At 33.7% G+C, this 15,349-nt stretch overlaps 1 protein-coding gene across 1 annotated transcript in view; it reads right to left on the reverse strand.

The window, feature by feature from the left end:
- Nucleotides 1-402: 402 nt before the first annotated feature.
- Nucleotides 403-15,349, reverse strand: part of ATP6V0D2 (ATPase H+ transporting V0 subunit d2) — a 40,252-nt gene continuing 25,305 nt past the window's right edge. The window contains exons 3-8 of the mRNA XM_074270222.1: nucleotides 12,878-13,056; nucleotides 9,460-9,539; nucleotides 7,239-7,316; nucleotides 3,547-3,723; nucleotides 925-1,002; nucleotides 403-682 (exon numbers count right to left, since the gene is read on the reverse strand). Coding sequence (XP_074126323.1) covers nucleotides 521-682; nucleotides 925-1,002; nucleotides 3,547-3,723; nucleotides 7,239-7,316; nucleotides 9,460-9,539; nucleotides 12,878-13,056 — 754 coding nt within the window. The 3' untranslated portion in view covers nucleotides 403-520. The remainder of the gene's footprint in view (nucleotides 683-924; nucleotides 1,003-3,546; nucleotides 3,724-7,238; nucleotides 7,317-9,459; nucleotides 9,540-12,877; nucleotides 13,057-15,349) is intronic.

Raw genomic sequence — 15,349 nt, forward strand, 5'->3', positions numbered from 1 at the left:
AGCCCTTGCCTTTTCAAGAGATATACAAGCTCAGGGAAGTAAATTTAAAATTTAAAAAGAAAAAATTTAAAAGAACAGAAAAATTGAATACCCAGAGATTTGGAGCATGGGGAGGTGGGAAGGGAAAGGTAAAGTCAGGATCAAAAATTCTTTCTGTGAATGACTGGGAGGATGGGGAGAATAGAATATAAAAATATTTAGAAAGAAAGACATTTAGAATATAAAATAAGCATAATAAATTACAATTGATTTTAGAATAACTTAAAATTAGTGCCTCATGCCTATTGTACTAGGAGCTATAAATGTATAAATAATAATTTAATTCTACTAGAGAAAGAAATAATTGACCTATTATTGTGGTGTTAATTTATAAGGTTTAATAACAAATCTGATTACATGGTAAGATAAAGTTTTGTTTATTTTTGTGTAGCCCAGAGCATATAGCAAAATACCCATTACCATTTTTCACAAGAGCCACATTTGTCTTAGTTGATTTTCTAACCTTGTTTGTCCCACTCAATTACAAAATAGGAATATAATTGTTAATTTTTGTTCGATGTCTTTGTGAAATACATTCAGCAATCCATACAATATTTCTCATCTCTTGTTCCTTCAGTTTTATATAAGCATAAAATACTCCATAGTGGAACTGCCTGTTGAAGGTCAGTACATTCAGTTTTACCTGGCAAAGGGGGGAAAAAAATAAAGAAAATCAACCCATATGGTAAAAACTTTACATTTATAACATACTAAGAGATAAACTGGATACAAATATATACATTTTTTTTCTGCCTATGTGCATTTAAACTGATGATAACCAAAGTGTGTGATATTGAAAAGGTTAAATAGATGTTCTTTGAGTTAAAAGATGTAAGTTTAAATCATGAGTTATATTAGAATAACTTCTGATTTATAGTCTCTTACCTCATGTTCATAAAATACATCTTCCAATGACTTTCCTTCAGGACCTTCACCAACAGCTTCAAACAAGGGCTTGTATTCCTTAAAAAGCACAAAGAGAAATATTGGTGAGGACTTCCCAAAAAGGTAGACTCCTAAGTAAATTGTACATAGATGACTTACAGAAGGGTATGGGCAAAAATCATGTGGTAGAGGAAAAAAGGAGGAATTATGTTCTATACTTGTAACTAGAATACACTATCCACAGCCCAATCACATACCAAAAGTATTTTGGGTACCCATTGGAAATTTTTTTTTTCAAAGTATATAAATTTTATTTTTATATAATAGCTTTTTATTTTTTACAATACACGCAAAGATAGTTTTCAACCTTGCAAAATCTTGTGTTCCAATTTTTTCTCTCTCCCTCATTTCCTCCCCCTCCTCTAGACAACAAGTAGTCCACTATAGATTAAACATGTATAATTCTTCTAAACATGTTTCCATATTCATCATGCTGAGCAAGAAAAATCAGATCAAAAGAAGGAAAAACACAACAAAGGAAAAAACAAACAGCAAAAAAGTAAAAATATTATGTTGTGACAACAAGATTATGTAACGGATCAATTCTGATAGATATGGCTCTTTTCAGCAATGAGGTGATTCAGAACAATTCCAGTAGACTTGTGATGGAGATATCTGCTTTCAGAAAGAGGACTATGGGAACTCAATGTAGCTCACAATACCATTCACATATCACATTCATCCATTCCAACATATGGGCATCTATTCAATTTCTAGTTCTTTGCCACTACAAAAAGGGCTGCTACAAACATTTTTGCACATGTGGGTTCTTTTCCCTTTTTTACGATCTCTTTGGGAAACAGACCCAATAGAAACGCTGCTGGATCAAAGGCTAATTTCTTTATGAAACAATTAAACAAACATTCTTTGGAGATAAAAACTTAATTAAAAATGATTGGGTTTGGGGGTAGAAATATTTTTGAAAGCATTTTTTAAACATTCTGGGCATTGTTCCTAACAAAACAATCCACAAAGAGTCCATTTTTAATGCCATAATTAGTTATTTGTTTCCATTGCTTATGTCATTACATAGTCTTATATATTACTCTTAAATGATTAATTACTATGAGCCAAGACACTGTGCTAGGTAATGATATACAACTATAAAACAGTGGTAATCTCTTCCCTCAAGAAGATTACATTTTATAGGATAATAGTCACTATAATGTAAATTACAGAACATATATGATAGTACAACAGGTTAACAGCTCTAAGAGAGATCTTAAAAGATCTCCTGTCTCATTTTATAGATGAAAAAACAGACCCTGAGAAATAAAATGACTTGCCTTTATTTTGGACAGCCTAACCTATAGGATAGATCTTTAAAAATAAAGATTTTAGCTAGAAAAGACCAAAAGGAGAAACTTTCCTAGACTATCTAGAATGAAAATATAGGACTTGAAGTCTAAAGAATGCCATTACCCTTTTTGTTTTTCCAGTTATTACCTGCCACTTAAGCACCTTGTGCTCTTAGGCCTCAATTTTCTCATCTGTACTATTAGTGGATTTGACTAAATGGTCTCTAAGATTTCTTCTGACTCTTATAAGCATTAGTACATGATCCTATTTAACTCAAAGGAGGAGGAATTAAAAGAAAAGAATCCAGGAGTCAGGAAGAGAGTAATGTGATTGTATGTTGGTTATGCGCTAAGATGATTGCACATCCTAATCCATCATTCTATTTGCCTTCTTCCAAATGACCACTTTTGTGTTGATAGAGCTACCTTTAGTGATCATTACTTAGTAACATGTCTTTGTTTAAGGGATTTGAATAAAGTGATTTTAATTTTTTTTAAAAAAAGAATCTTACATTCTATCAGAGAACAACAATATTGGTAGCTCTGGCTATTTTTGATTTCCCTAAAAAGATTATAGAATGTGATTGTTGTAGCTTAGGATAAGTATATTTAATGTATGATGGAGGAATGGCCAGTGAGTCTAGTCCTTATGAGCATGCACAGAGAGGACTTCAGAGTATAGATTAATATTCTGGTCCACTAATCATATGATGAAGAGGAAACTCTTCATTGGCTCCCTAGTTAGGATTGGGGACTTTCAAAAAGGCACCTGTCAATCATAATCAGGTTTTTTATTCTGACTCCTTTTCATATTACTGAATTCCAGTGACAGAAGGATAATGCTCTGACGACAGAGGTCTCAGATCATGTCTATCCAAAACCAACATGTACATCAAGAATATGGTCTCGGCATTCATCTCAGCATTTGTTCTTTCTTTCATTTTAGGTAAAGGAGAAAGAAAATGTCTAAGATCTCATGAACTTTGAAAGGCTAAGAGAGCAAGCCAGCAGAAGATTAAGAATGGAGTATTTTACAAGCATAACTTCCTGAAAGCTACAGAAAGTCTGTGTATGCTCCAAATCTTTCCAAGGCATTCTCCTCTGGAAGTCATCTCTTCAGGCGCTTCCACATGGACAACTGCATCAGCCAACCATCCTGATGCCCTGTTCATCCGTTTCCATTACACATGAATATGTTTTTAAACAATAATTAATAGGAATAATGAATCCCATTGTGAGAAAAGAAGGTCTGAAAGTCACTTACTAAATAGTTTTCAGCCACAATCTTCATTTGCTCATAATCTTCTACTTGAGCTAACAGGCGCAATCCTTCTGGATACAGTTTACCACAGATTGGATACAGTGTCTCTCGGTCTTCTTTGCTCAACTCCGTGCCAAAGGAATTAAGTGTGATGATAAAAGCTCGCCTGTCAGCCTCAAACTGAATTTATAAAACACAAGATTATAGAGAGAGCTAATCATCTGTTAAATACTTTGGCAGATGTTGGGATTAAAATGAGGCAAATCCATTTCTGAGGCAATCTGATTACCTTTTTTATCTGCACTTGATTAAGATGTATCCACATCTTTACAAATTATAAACCTTAAAGCACTATATAAAGTAACTATTATAGTAGATATTATCATTTTGAATTTCTTTAACCTTTTTCTGTACCAAAGTAGCAAGGTAATATAGTGGATGGAGTGCTCAGGAGTATCTGAGTTCATATTTGGACATAGACTAACCATGTGACTCTTGAATAAGTCACTTAACCTCTGCCAGTTTCCTCAACTATAAAATAGGGAGAAGATAATATTATGGTATTATTTTATAAAGTGCTTAGCACAGTACCTGACACTTTAAAAAATGCTTATTTCATTCTCTTCCCTTCCCAAAGAATTGCCCTGTGTTGGGAGGACCAGCATAGAGAATAATAAATTTAGGTGATGGACTTCAGTGTATCAGCTCTCAACAATGATCTCTTTGACTGTTCCCATTTCCCCACTGTAATTTGCAATTTGTTTCCACTCTCTATGTCACTACAGATTTTCCCCACACACTTTAAGGCCTTATCAATAAGTTTTGTATAAATGTAAGATTGTAAATTCCTTGTATGAGTTTTAGTTTTGTCTTTGTAAGGTTTAGCACAGTTTCCCATTAATAATAAAATAACTGATGAATTGGATATGGCTGCCAATTCATGATGTTGCTGAAGGAGCTTAGTGATAACTTTCATGAGATCATGAAAACATCATGAATTCGGAGTTATCTACTTGGGAGCATTGGCTGACTCTAGTGGACAGGAATGATCTTCTTTTATTGATTTTCTATGGGGGAATGCTTGGGAATATAAAGAAAGGAGTTAGATCATAGGATATTTAGGATAAAAAAAACTTTTGGAAAAAATCTAGGAAATGTTGATAGGCAAATGACACGTGTGCACTAGAGTAGTGATATCGAATTCAAATAGAAATGATCCCAGGGGCTTCGTATCGATTTAGAAAACCACAAATTGACATTATTTATGTTGTATTTTTATTTGTTTTGTTATTCTATGGTCAAACAATTTCATTTTTATCTGATTTGGGCAGCACTTGGGAGACTGTCTCTTATTAGATGATACCCAGTATTCTTTAAAATTCTGAAATATAATGAGATCAAGGAGAAAGACTATGGGCACCTCCATAGGCCTGTATGAAGCTAATGATATTATTCCCCCCTGACAGCATTCTTCTACTTAGAAATAGCAGTGCTTAAAAATCACTGACTTAAGTAATTCTATAGTGCACCATATGAATTCTACAAATGCAATAGCAACAAATTATTCTACATTTATGAAGATAAGATTTCTAACTCAAGAATCAGTTATTTTTGTGCAGTCATTATCAATTTGTGTAAATGCAGGTCTGCTCTCATATCGTGATCCCTTGTAATTATTTAAGGGCACCTATAATAGATGTAGAAGAGTAAAGTCTAAGGCCATAAACAAAGCAAAACGTAACAAGGTTTATTCCAGAACCTTAGCCTTATTATTGTTAACAAAATAGTCTAATGAAAATATATTAAAAATACTTCCCGAAGCCATGTATTTATTTTATTACTATTTCCTTATAAGCCACACGGACAATTCCAACAGTAAGAAAGAGGTTCAAGCATAGTATGCTTGAAGGTACATGCCTAAGATAAACTTGATCTTATCCTTGCATATTAGAACATTTGTTTAAATTAAAGTTACAATTGTGAAAACTAATAATATAAAACTTGATATTAACACTAGTATCATATTCAGTTTATTGGATGCTATATCAACTAATTCATCTCTAGTTATATGTTGACAACACTGAATATTTATTTTGTTGTTTAAATGAGACAATGGCCATTAAGTTAATAAGTGTTTATTAACCATTTTCTATATGCCAAGAACTAAGAATGCAAGAAAAGGCAAAAGGACAATTCCTTATCTTCAGCAAACACATTATAATGAGGGTGATAATATGCAACAACTTATTTATGTGCCAGATTTACAAAGTATAAATGTAAGGTTATCTGAGAGGGAATGCTCTGATTGTGCATGTGTTGAGGGCAGGAAGAGTGGGAAAAGAGGTAAGGGCCACTAGGAAAGACCACCTGCAAAGATGAGATTTGAATTAAGTCTTGAAGGAAACCAGGGAAGCCAGGAAGTGGACATGAGAGGCCAGAATTCAAAGCATATGGAACAGCTCATAAAAAGATGGGAAATTAAGTGTTGTTCTTAAGGATCATGGAGTATATTGAGGGAAGTAGAAAATTGGGAGAGGTAGGAAGAGGTCAAGTTGCAAAGACTTAAACATCAAATAACATGTCTGAATTGAATTGTATGTGAAATAGTATATTATTAGGGGCCACCTAGATGACGCAGTGGGTAGAGTGCTGGCTTCCATACTTCTAGCTGTGTGACCCCGGGCAAGTCACTTAACCTCAATTGCCTCAGCAGAAAGAAAGAAAGAAAGGAAGGAAGGAAGGAAGGAAGGAAGGAAGGAAGGAAGGAAGGAAGGAAGGAAGGAAGGAAGGAAGGAAGAAAGAAAGAAAGGAAGGAAGGAAGGAAGGAAGGAAGGAAGGAAGGAAGGAAGGAAGGAAGGAAGGAAGGAAGGAAGGAAGGAAGGAAAAGAAAATTATTAGAACTTCAACTTATGCAGTGTTTTTCAGTATTATGTTTGATCTCTATATCAACTCTATGATAAATGTAATGTATAAGTCACATTTTGCAAATGAGTTAGTTGAAGGATAGAGATATTGAGTGACTGTCAAAAACTTAAAAGATAGTGAAGTATTTGGTATAATGAATATATTAATGACAGAACCAGGTGTCAGTCTAAGGAGAAATTTAACAGAAATGCAAAGTTCTATAATTGTGTTGACATATCTATTTCCACATTTATATAGATACATGTATATGCATCTATTATTATATGCATTCTCATGTATTTATGAAATATACACATGCCTATAAGCACACATGCGTGTAAATTGTCCTGCACATAACCATATATATAGAAGAAAATATATATATATATAGAATTATGTTGTGTGTGTGTGTATACACATACATTAGAAGGGAAGAAGGAAAAAAGGGAAGGAGAAAAGACAGAAAGATGGAAGGAATTTAAAATAGATAACCTACAAAGAATAACTTTATTACATTCTGAGGCAACAAGGTAATTATGCCATGAAGTGAATCAAAGTCTACAACAAGATTTGATGAGAAAGGAAGGGAAACGTTCTAATAGCTTTTCTAGTAGACTATCCTGTTTTATGCTATGTAAACAAATAACTGCCTAGTGTTGGCTTAAATGGTAAAAAAAAAAAAAAAAAAAAGGAATCATCTAGATGAGAAATAGGTGAAAAAAAAAATCCTTTAAAATAACTGAAAAATAACTAGGCACATATTGTATTTTTTTAAATGACCTGTTTCTTACCTCAAGAATGGGACACATTACTTCTGCTGTGACATCACCGTGTTCTTTGCAAAATTTGTAGAAAGCCTCAAGGTATGACTTTAAAAAAAAAATTGTATGACAATAAAATAAATATTCTTTCCTTTAAAAAAGTTAAATGCTTAACTTACCATTAGTTACTAAATGTTGCAATGGGAATTACATCCTTTTACCCTGGGGAAATTTTGTATAGATTATGTTCTGATCAACTCACACAATGTTAGTAAAAACAATAGCAAAGAGAAGGCAGAACTAAATACAATCTATACTCATCATCTATGTCACACAACTTAGATTTGTGATATTGTGAATCATTCCAGTTCCCTTAGGTACGCATTTGTCACCCCCCCCAAAATTGTAGTCTCTTCTGTAATAGGGTCCATAGGAAATGAACAAGTTGATATGACTTGACCATATATTGAATATATTTAAAGTGTCCCATGTACCTGGCAGAGACAAAAGGAGAATGTTTTCCTAATTACTATTAGGAGAATATTCCAATGGGAGCTATGGCCTCTGGGATGTTTCCTTTGTGTATCTTTATAGAAAAGAAACTTGTCAGGGGAAATTCAGATACTCAGATTTCCACAAAGTCAAGGGTTACATGTACATGTATATCTGCCTATATTTTGAGATGTATATTTTGAAATCTGTTAAATTATGATTTGGTATACTGGATTTAACATAATTTAACATGTTTAACATATATTGGATTATTTGCCATTTAGGGGAAGAGGGGGGAATTTGAAACACAAGGTTTTGCAAGGGTCAATGTTGAAAAATTATCTGTATATATATTTTGAAAATAAAAAGATTTAATAAAAAAATTAAATTAAAAAAAATTGTGATATGAAAGATCCATTATTTCTATTGACTGGACAAGAAAAAATATTTTTTGCTCAGCCTATAAAAAATGCCATTCCTAATTTGATAATAAAAGGACTTGATTTGTAATTTTTTTAATTAAAGCTTTTTATTTATAAAACATATGCATGGGTAATTTTTCTTTTCTTTTTTTTTTTTATTTAGAATTTTTTTCCCACAGTATATATGCATGAGTAATTTTTTTTTATAATATTATCCCTTGTATTCATTTTTCCAAATTATCCCCCCCCTCTACTCTCTCCCCCCCGATGACAGGCAATCCCATACATTTTACATATGTTACAATATAACCTAGATACAATATATGTGTGTAAATCCAATTTTCTTGTTGCACTTTAAGTATTAGATTCCGAAGGCATAAGTAACCTGGGTAGATAGACAGTAGTGCTAACAATTTACATTCACTTCCCAGTGTTCCTTCTCTGGGTGTAGTTATTTCTGTCCATCATTGATCAACTGGAAGTGAGTTGGATCTTCTTTATGTTGAAGATATCCACTACATGGGTAATTTTTCAACATTGACCCTTGCAAAACCTTCTGTTCCAAGTTTTCCCCTCCTTTCCCTACCCTTCCCCTATATGGCAAGTTGATTTGTAATTTTATTAGTGCAGGGAACTCCTGGATAAGGAAACTCCTGGGAAATTCCTGCTATTAATATAGCAGCTTGGCTTTAAAGAACTGATTAGAAGTTAGGTTCAGTGACTTGTTTAAGGTCAGATAGACCGGAAGTGTGAAAGGTAGGACAACCAAGTCTTTCTGTCTACAAAGCCACTTCTAGCCTATATACCATATATGCCTCTCCTGAAGTACAAAGTAAAAATGAAAGGAGCTTATAATATATTGAGAGGAAATATGTATATAAAAAAAATAAATTGGGGTGGAGGAAGAAGAATACTAGGATTTGGGAAGATGAGTAGGTGCTTGCAGAGGATATGACAAAGCTGAGTCCTGAAGGAAGCCCAGGATTGATAGTCATAGATTTCCAGCTATGTGCCATCAGCTATATATGGGAATGTATGAGTAAGGTGATTCAAACTGATAAACATTTAGAAGGCAAGAGATCATGTTTCATGATTTCTTTGAATCATTCAACAATCTATAACAGCAGCATAAACTTACCTATGTCAACGCTTAATCTCCTTGAATTGAAATGTTTGTGGTTTATACCTTGCAACTTGGGGCATAAAGGGACATGGTATATGTAGTTGTGGGGATTGATTGACTCAGCATCATGGTAACTTTTCTCTTTATAACTTACTGTAAAACAATTTTTAGGCATTTTCTACTACAAAATATAGCATGTTATAGAAGTATTTACCTTGTAGAGTTTATTACGCATTATTTCAATGTTCACTTCATTAAGGGTATTTTCAGACATGCAGTCTTGAAAGAAAGGAGCTGAAAACAGAGATGGTCACGGGATTAATTCATGGTACACATTTGACCATGCTTATATCAATAAATGTGACTGATACTGACTTAGTATTAATCAATGATATATCACTTATTTCTGATGCTAATCTGAGGCTGTTTGCTCATGCTGAATTCTACTGGAATGCATTATCCTTTCCTAAAGCAATAGTCATAAATCAATGAATCTTCAGAGACATAAGGAATGTTAGAGGTTACCTTGTGCATGACTCTTATTTGAAAATGAAATGGAGAGCTGGTGGGATTTGCTTAAGGACATCTGTTGACAAAGAGAATCAGAACCCAGGTCTTATCTCCTTATTCAGTACTACTCTTGCACAATTGTACATATTTTCAAAGTATAACTAAGTCCCATTTCTTCATAAAGTAGCTAGGGAGTACAGTGGTTAGAGTCAAAAAGATCTGAGTTCAAATGTGACCTCAGGTAACAACAAGCTATGTAACACTAGGCAAGTCACTTAACATCTATCTCACTTTCCTCAATTATAAATGGGTATCTCAACAGCAATCATTTCTCAGAGTCATTGTAAGAATAAAATAGAGGGGCAGCTAGGTGGCACAGGGGATAGAGCTGCAACCCTGAAATCAGGAGGACGTGAGTTCAACTCTGATCTCAGACACTTAACACTTCCTAGCTGTGTGATCCTGGGCAAGTCATTAACCTCCATTACCTCAGTTAAAAAAAAAAAAAGAAAAAAAAATAATCAAATGGCATATTTTTAATCAGCATTTAGTACAGTGCCTGATATATAGATGTTATATATACAATTCTTTCTCTCCCATGAGGCTTTTCTTAATTACTTCAGCCCATAGTAATGTCCCTCTTCCTCTAAAGTCCTAAAGCCTTTATAATTTTTGTACTCATTTGACAATTATGCTTCCTTTGACTATTAACTAATTTCCAATGCATATTTTATCTCACAATCACAATAAACTCGTGGAGATCAGAAATCTTTCATATTCTGCATATCACAGTATGGCATAATCAGATGAAATCTGGCCTCAAAACTAGGAAAACTTAGGCAAGTTTGATAAATAGTGGCTATTTGATCTTTTACAAGTTGTTTATTGTTGTCCTAAGCAATACTCTTAAGACTATTAATTACAATAAAAAAGCCTGTATTAATAGGAGCTTTGTCACCCAGGAATCCTATATAGAAATGAAATCATAGATCCAGTCTCTATTCCAATCTTGATGTTTAATATCTTTCTAGAATAGAGCATAAAATAAATAATAATTAATATGTAGTGCTTACTTTGTAGCTGGCATTGTGCTAAGTGCTTTATAATTATCTCATTTGATTCTCACTATTCTGGGTGGGAGGTGCTATTATTACCTCCATTTTACAGATGAAAAAACTGAGGCAAATAGAAATTGACTTGCTTAGAATCAATACAACTAGTAGGTGTTTGAGATTATATTTGAATTAAGGTCTTCCTAATTACAGGTACTGCACTCTATTCACTGCATTATCTGGTGAATATTTAAGAAATACTTTGTTGATTAAGAGACTCAAGAGCAGATAGTGAAGGTGGGGGTAGGGTACAGTTTGTTGAGGAGACACAAGAATTGTCCCCCGCCTCTCTTTTTTTTTTTTTTGTAATACCTTTTACTCTAGCTAGAATAAAGATTTAAAGATTGATCGTTGTAGTATGTCTTTTTTCAACCTCAGCTTCTGTGAGAGGGGAAAGTTAGGCTATTCTTAAGGTAAAAAGGCACCTAAGAGTCTTGTCAATCCTTTTCCTATTCATCTACAAAAATGGATTGTTATTTCAATTGTGCCTGATTCTTTTTGATCCCATTTGGGGTATTCTTGGAAAAGGTACTGGTGTGAGTTGCCATTTCCTTTTCAAGTTCATTTTATAAATAAAACAACTGAGACAAGCAGTGCAAGTGTAACTTACCCAGGGTTATACAGCTAGTACGTGTCTAAAGCTGGATTTGAACTAAGGGAAATGAGTCTTCCTGACTTTAGGCCCTGCACTCTAGCTACTATGGCACTAGCTGCTCGGCGCATGTCTCCTTCCAGGCCATGCTGGAGCACTTGTAAAATAGGATGATGAAAGGTTTAGAGCACATGGCATGAGGATGGTTTGAGGGAAACGGAAATGTTTAACACAGAAAAGAGATGAATGATGAAGACATGAATATAAGGATATATTTTTAAGAATTTAAGGATATAAAGAACTGTTTTATGGAAAAGGGATTAAATTTATTCTTGACTCTGAGAGTAGAATTAGGGGTAACAGATAGAAATTATAGATCTGAGGTTAATGTAAGAAAAACATTCCCTACAATTAGAGCTATCACAAAGTGGAAAGGGCTGTCTCTGGAGAGAATAGGTTCCTTGTCACTAGAGGTTTTAAAGCAAAGACTGTATTGGAAGATTGTAGAATAAAAGCAAGAATATAATTTGTCTATCTAGTGCTTCAGGGGAAGAAGACAAGATTTTCATAAGACAATATTGAAAAGGCTTTGATCTTAAATATTGCTTTTGACTCCACGACTATAACTCTAATTCAGAGGAAGAATGGGATGCTAAAGGAATAATCTATAGTGCACTATGAAATTAAGTGAACGTTAATTGTTATAATAGTTACCCTCTTTTAGTTTTTGTAACAGAAATTGGCCACATTGGTGAGCAATCTTCATAGAAAACTATCACTGTTCACTTTTCCTAACAAATGTTAAATGAATAATACTTACAAAAGTATCCCGTTAGCATTGAATTGATTAAAACTGCTGTTAGCAACATTAATTATAACTCAGTGTAAAATATGACAAAAATATTCTTTCAGGTCATTTTTCAGAAACTCTAAAGTTCTCATTCATAAAGACTACATTATCATATACACACAGACACATACATAAACACACATATCTATACTTAACATATATTTATATAATGTATAATATACTTGTATGTGATTTTTATAGATATAAAGTTTTAATAAAAGGTTAAGAAACCGGTGATATAAAGTCCTCCCTAAAAATAGAAAATACTGGAATTCACCTGTCATACAGTCTAATTTATTAACTAATCAAATATGAAAAAGTAAGGTATGGATTTCAATGATATTGTCTGTATTTTAAAATCTATAGCTGGGACAGCTAGGTGGCGCAGTGGATAGAGCACCAGCCCAGAATTCAGGAGGACCAAAGGAGTTCAAATCTGGTCTCAGACACTTAACACTTCCTAGCTGTGTGACCTGGGGCAAGTCACTTAACCCCAGCCTAAAAAAAAAAAAAAAGAAAAAAAAAAAGAAATCTTTAGCTAAGTCAAGCATTATATACACTTGCTTACCCAAAGGTGTTTCAACCAGAACAGCATCGAACAGATCTGAGGGTGTCTCTACTATGTTGACAGCTTCCATTTCCAAAAATCTTCCCAGGGGGTGACACTTCTTAAGAATATCCTTGACAGATTTCTTTTGTAGCACACCATTGATCAGCAGAATCACATTATCAATCATATAACTGCACCTGAGTTGGAGAGTGAATGTTAAATATATGCATAATAATGACTTCCAAAGACCCATAAAAGTATCCCTGAAAGAATTCAGTTCATTGACATTGATAAATTGGAGAGTCCCAAGGAGCTCAGTCAGGATAATGAACAGGGAATGTTCACTTTGGAGAAGAAAAGAGGGAATAGGAGAGCTGTATTTGGGTGTTTAAAGAGCACTCACCTACCTCAGAAGGCAAAACTAGAGAGAGAACTAGATGGAACCTATAAAGAAGCAAATTTGCTTGATATAAGGAAAACCTCCCAATGAATAGTTATCTAAGAAAAGACTAGTATTAATCTCTAATATTGCCTTTTGCTGCTACTTGTAAACTCACTCAACTCTTCCCTATCCTGAAAAAGCCCATTAGGTCCTAACATTTTTGTAACTTACATTTCTCCTCACTTTTTTCAGCCAAATTCCTTAGAAAAGCTCTCCCTTTCTATAGCATTCTCTTTCTCTCCTTCCACTCCTGTCATCTGTAATCTGATTTTTAATTTCATCATTCAATTGAAATAGCTCACTCCAAAGTGACCAAGGATTTTCTGATTGACCATTTATTGTTTTTTACTCAGTTCTTCACTTCTTTGTAACATTTAAAGTTGTTGACTCTGTTGTCTTCCGAGTGCTCTTTCCTCTTTCGGTTTTCTTAATCCTGTTCTTTCTTGGTTCTCTTTCTATCTTTTGGGTAGTTCCTTATAATCTCCTTTGCTGAGTCATTATGGAGAACACAACTAGTTATGTATATATAAAAGCCCTGTCTTAGGCCCTCTTTTCTTCTCTCTTTGTGCTCTCTCATGCCTTCATCAACTCACATGAGTTTCATTAATTAACAGCTGTATGGTGATGGTGATATATTTTTTAAGAATTTAAGGATATAAAGAACTGTTTTATGGAAAAGGGATTAAATTTATTCTTGACTCTGAGAGTAGAATTAGGGGTAACAGATAGAAATTATAGATCTGAGGTTAATGTAAGAAAAACATTCCCTACAATTAGAGCTATCACAAAGTGGAAAGGGCTGTCTCTGGAGAGAATAAGTTCCTTGTCACTAGAGGTTTTAAAGCAAAGATTGTTTTGGAAGATTGTAGAATAAAAGCAAGAATATATTATTATAATTTTATTTGTTAGATAGGGTAGCAGTATATGTTAAACCCAATATATATATACATATTTGCTGCACACGAAAAATCAAATCAAATGAGAAAAAAAATGCAAGCAAACAACAATAAAATGAGTGAAAATGCTATGTTGTGAACCACACTTAGTTGCCACAGTTCTCTCTCTGGATATAGATGGCTCTCTTCATCACAAGACCATTGGAAATGATCTGAATCATCTCATTATTGAAGAGCCACGTCCATCAGAATTGATCATTGTATCCTGAAACACATGCTGCCTATCTGTATTTGTCAGCCTCCTTTGCTGGATCTTCATTCAAGTTATACCCACTTACCATGTATGTTCCCCAAGATGTTGCTCTGGATCCTTTTCTCTCTCCTATTTTACTTGGTGATTTCCTCAGCTCACATGAATAAAATTGAATTTTTTATATATAGCTGGTTTGCAGACCTATTTGTCCAGCTCAAATCTCTTTGCTGACTTCATTGTATAATCTTGCTGTTGCTGTGTACAATATAGATTCCTCACTCTTATCCACTTCACATATCCCATCTCTTGTAAAATATTATTTCCTTCCTCATATCTGTATTCTTCTCTCTATTCACATTTACTTTCCCTAAATTAAGCCATTTATCACCCTTTGGCCTGAACTATTTTATTAGCTTTCAATTTGATCTTTCTGCTTTTAAATATCTTCTTTCTCCAATATATTCTTCACAAAGCTGCCAAAATTATATTCTTAAGACATAAATCTGATCATGTTACTTTACTGCTTAGTAAACTCTAGTAGCTCCTTATTATCTCTAAGATCAAATATAAATATATAAACTCCTGTTTGGCTTTTAAAGTCATTCACAATAGCTATCTTTCCAAACTTGTTACTCTTTTACTATTCTCCAGGAACATTGTAGTACAGCCAAACAAGTTCTCTTACTCTTCCTCATTCTTAACACTCATTATTTCTTCTTTTTATACTGGTTGCTACCTATACTTAGAACATATTCCTGCCTCTTCTCCAACTCTCCAAATCCACACAAGTCTTTTATGTATTTACATATTCATTTGGTTAGTCGTTTTTTAAAAATACATTTCCATAACATAGTATAATAAAAGATATTTGCACATGAAACTGCAAGTCTATTATGTAC

Source organism: Sminthopsis crassicaudata, chromosome 1, assembly GCF_048593235.1.
Source record: "Sminthopsis crassicaudata isolate SCR6 chromosome 1, ASM4859323v1, whole genome shotgun sequence".
Classification (NCBI taxonomy): Eukaryota; Metazoa; Chordata; class Mammalia; order Dasyuromorphia; family Dasyuridae; genus Sminthopsis; species Sminthopsis crassicaudata.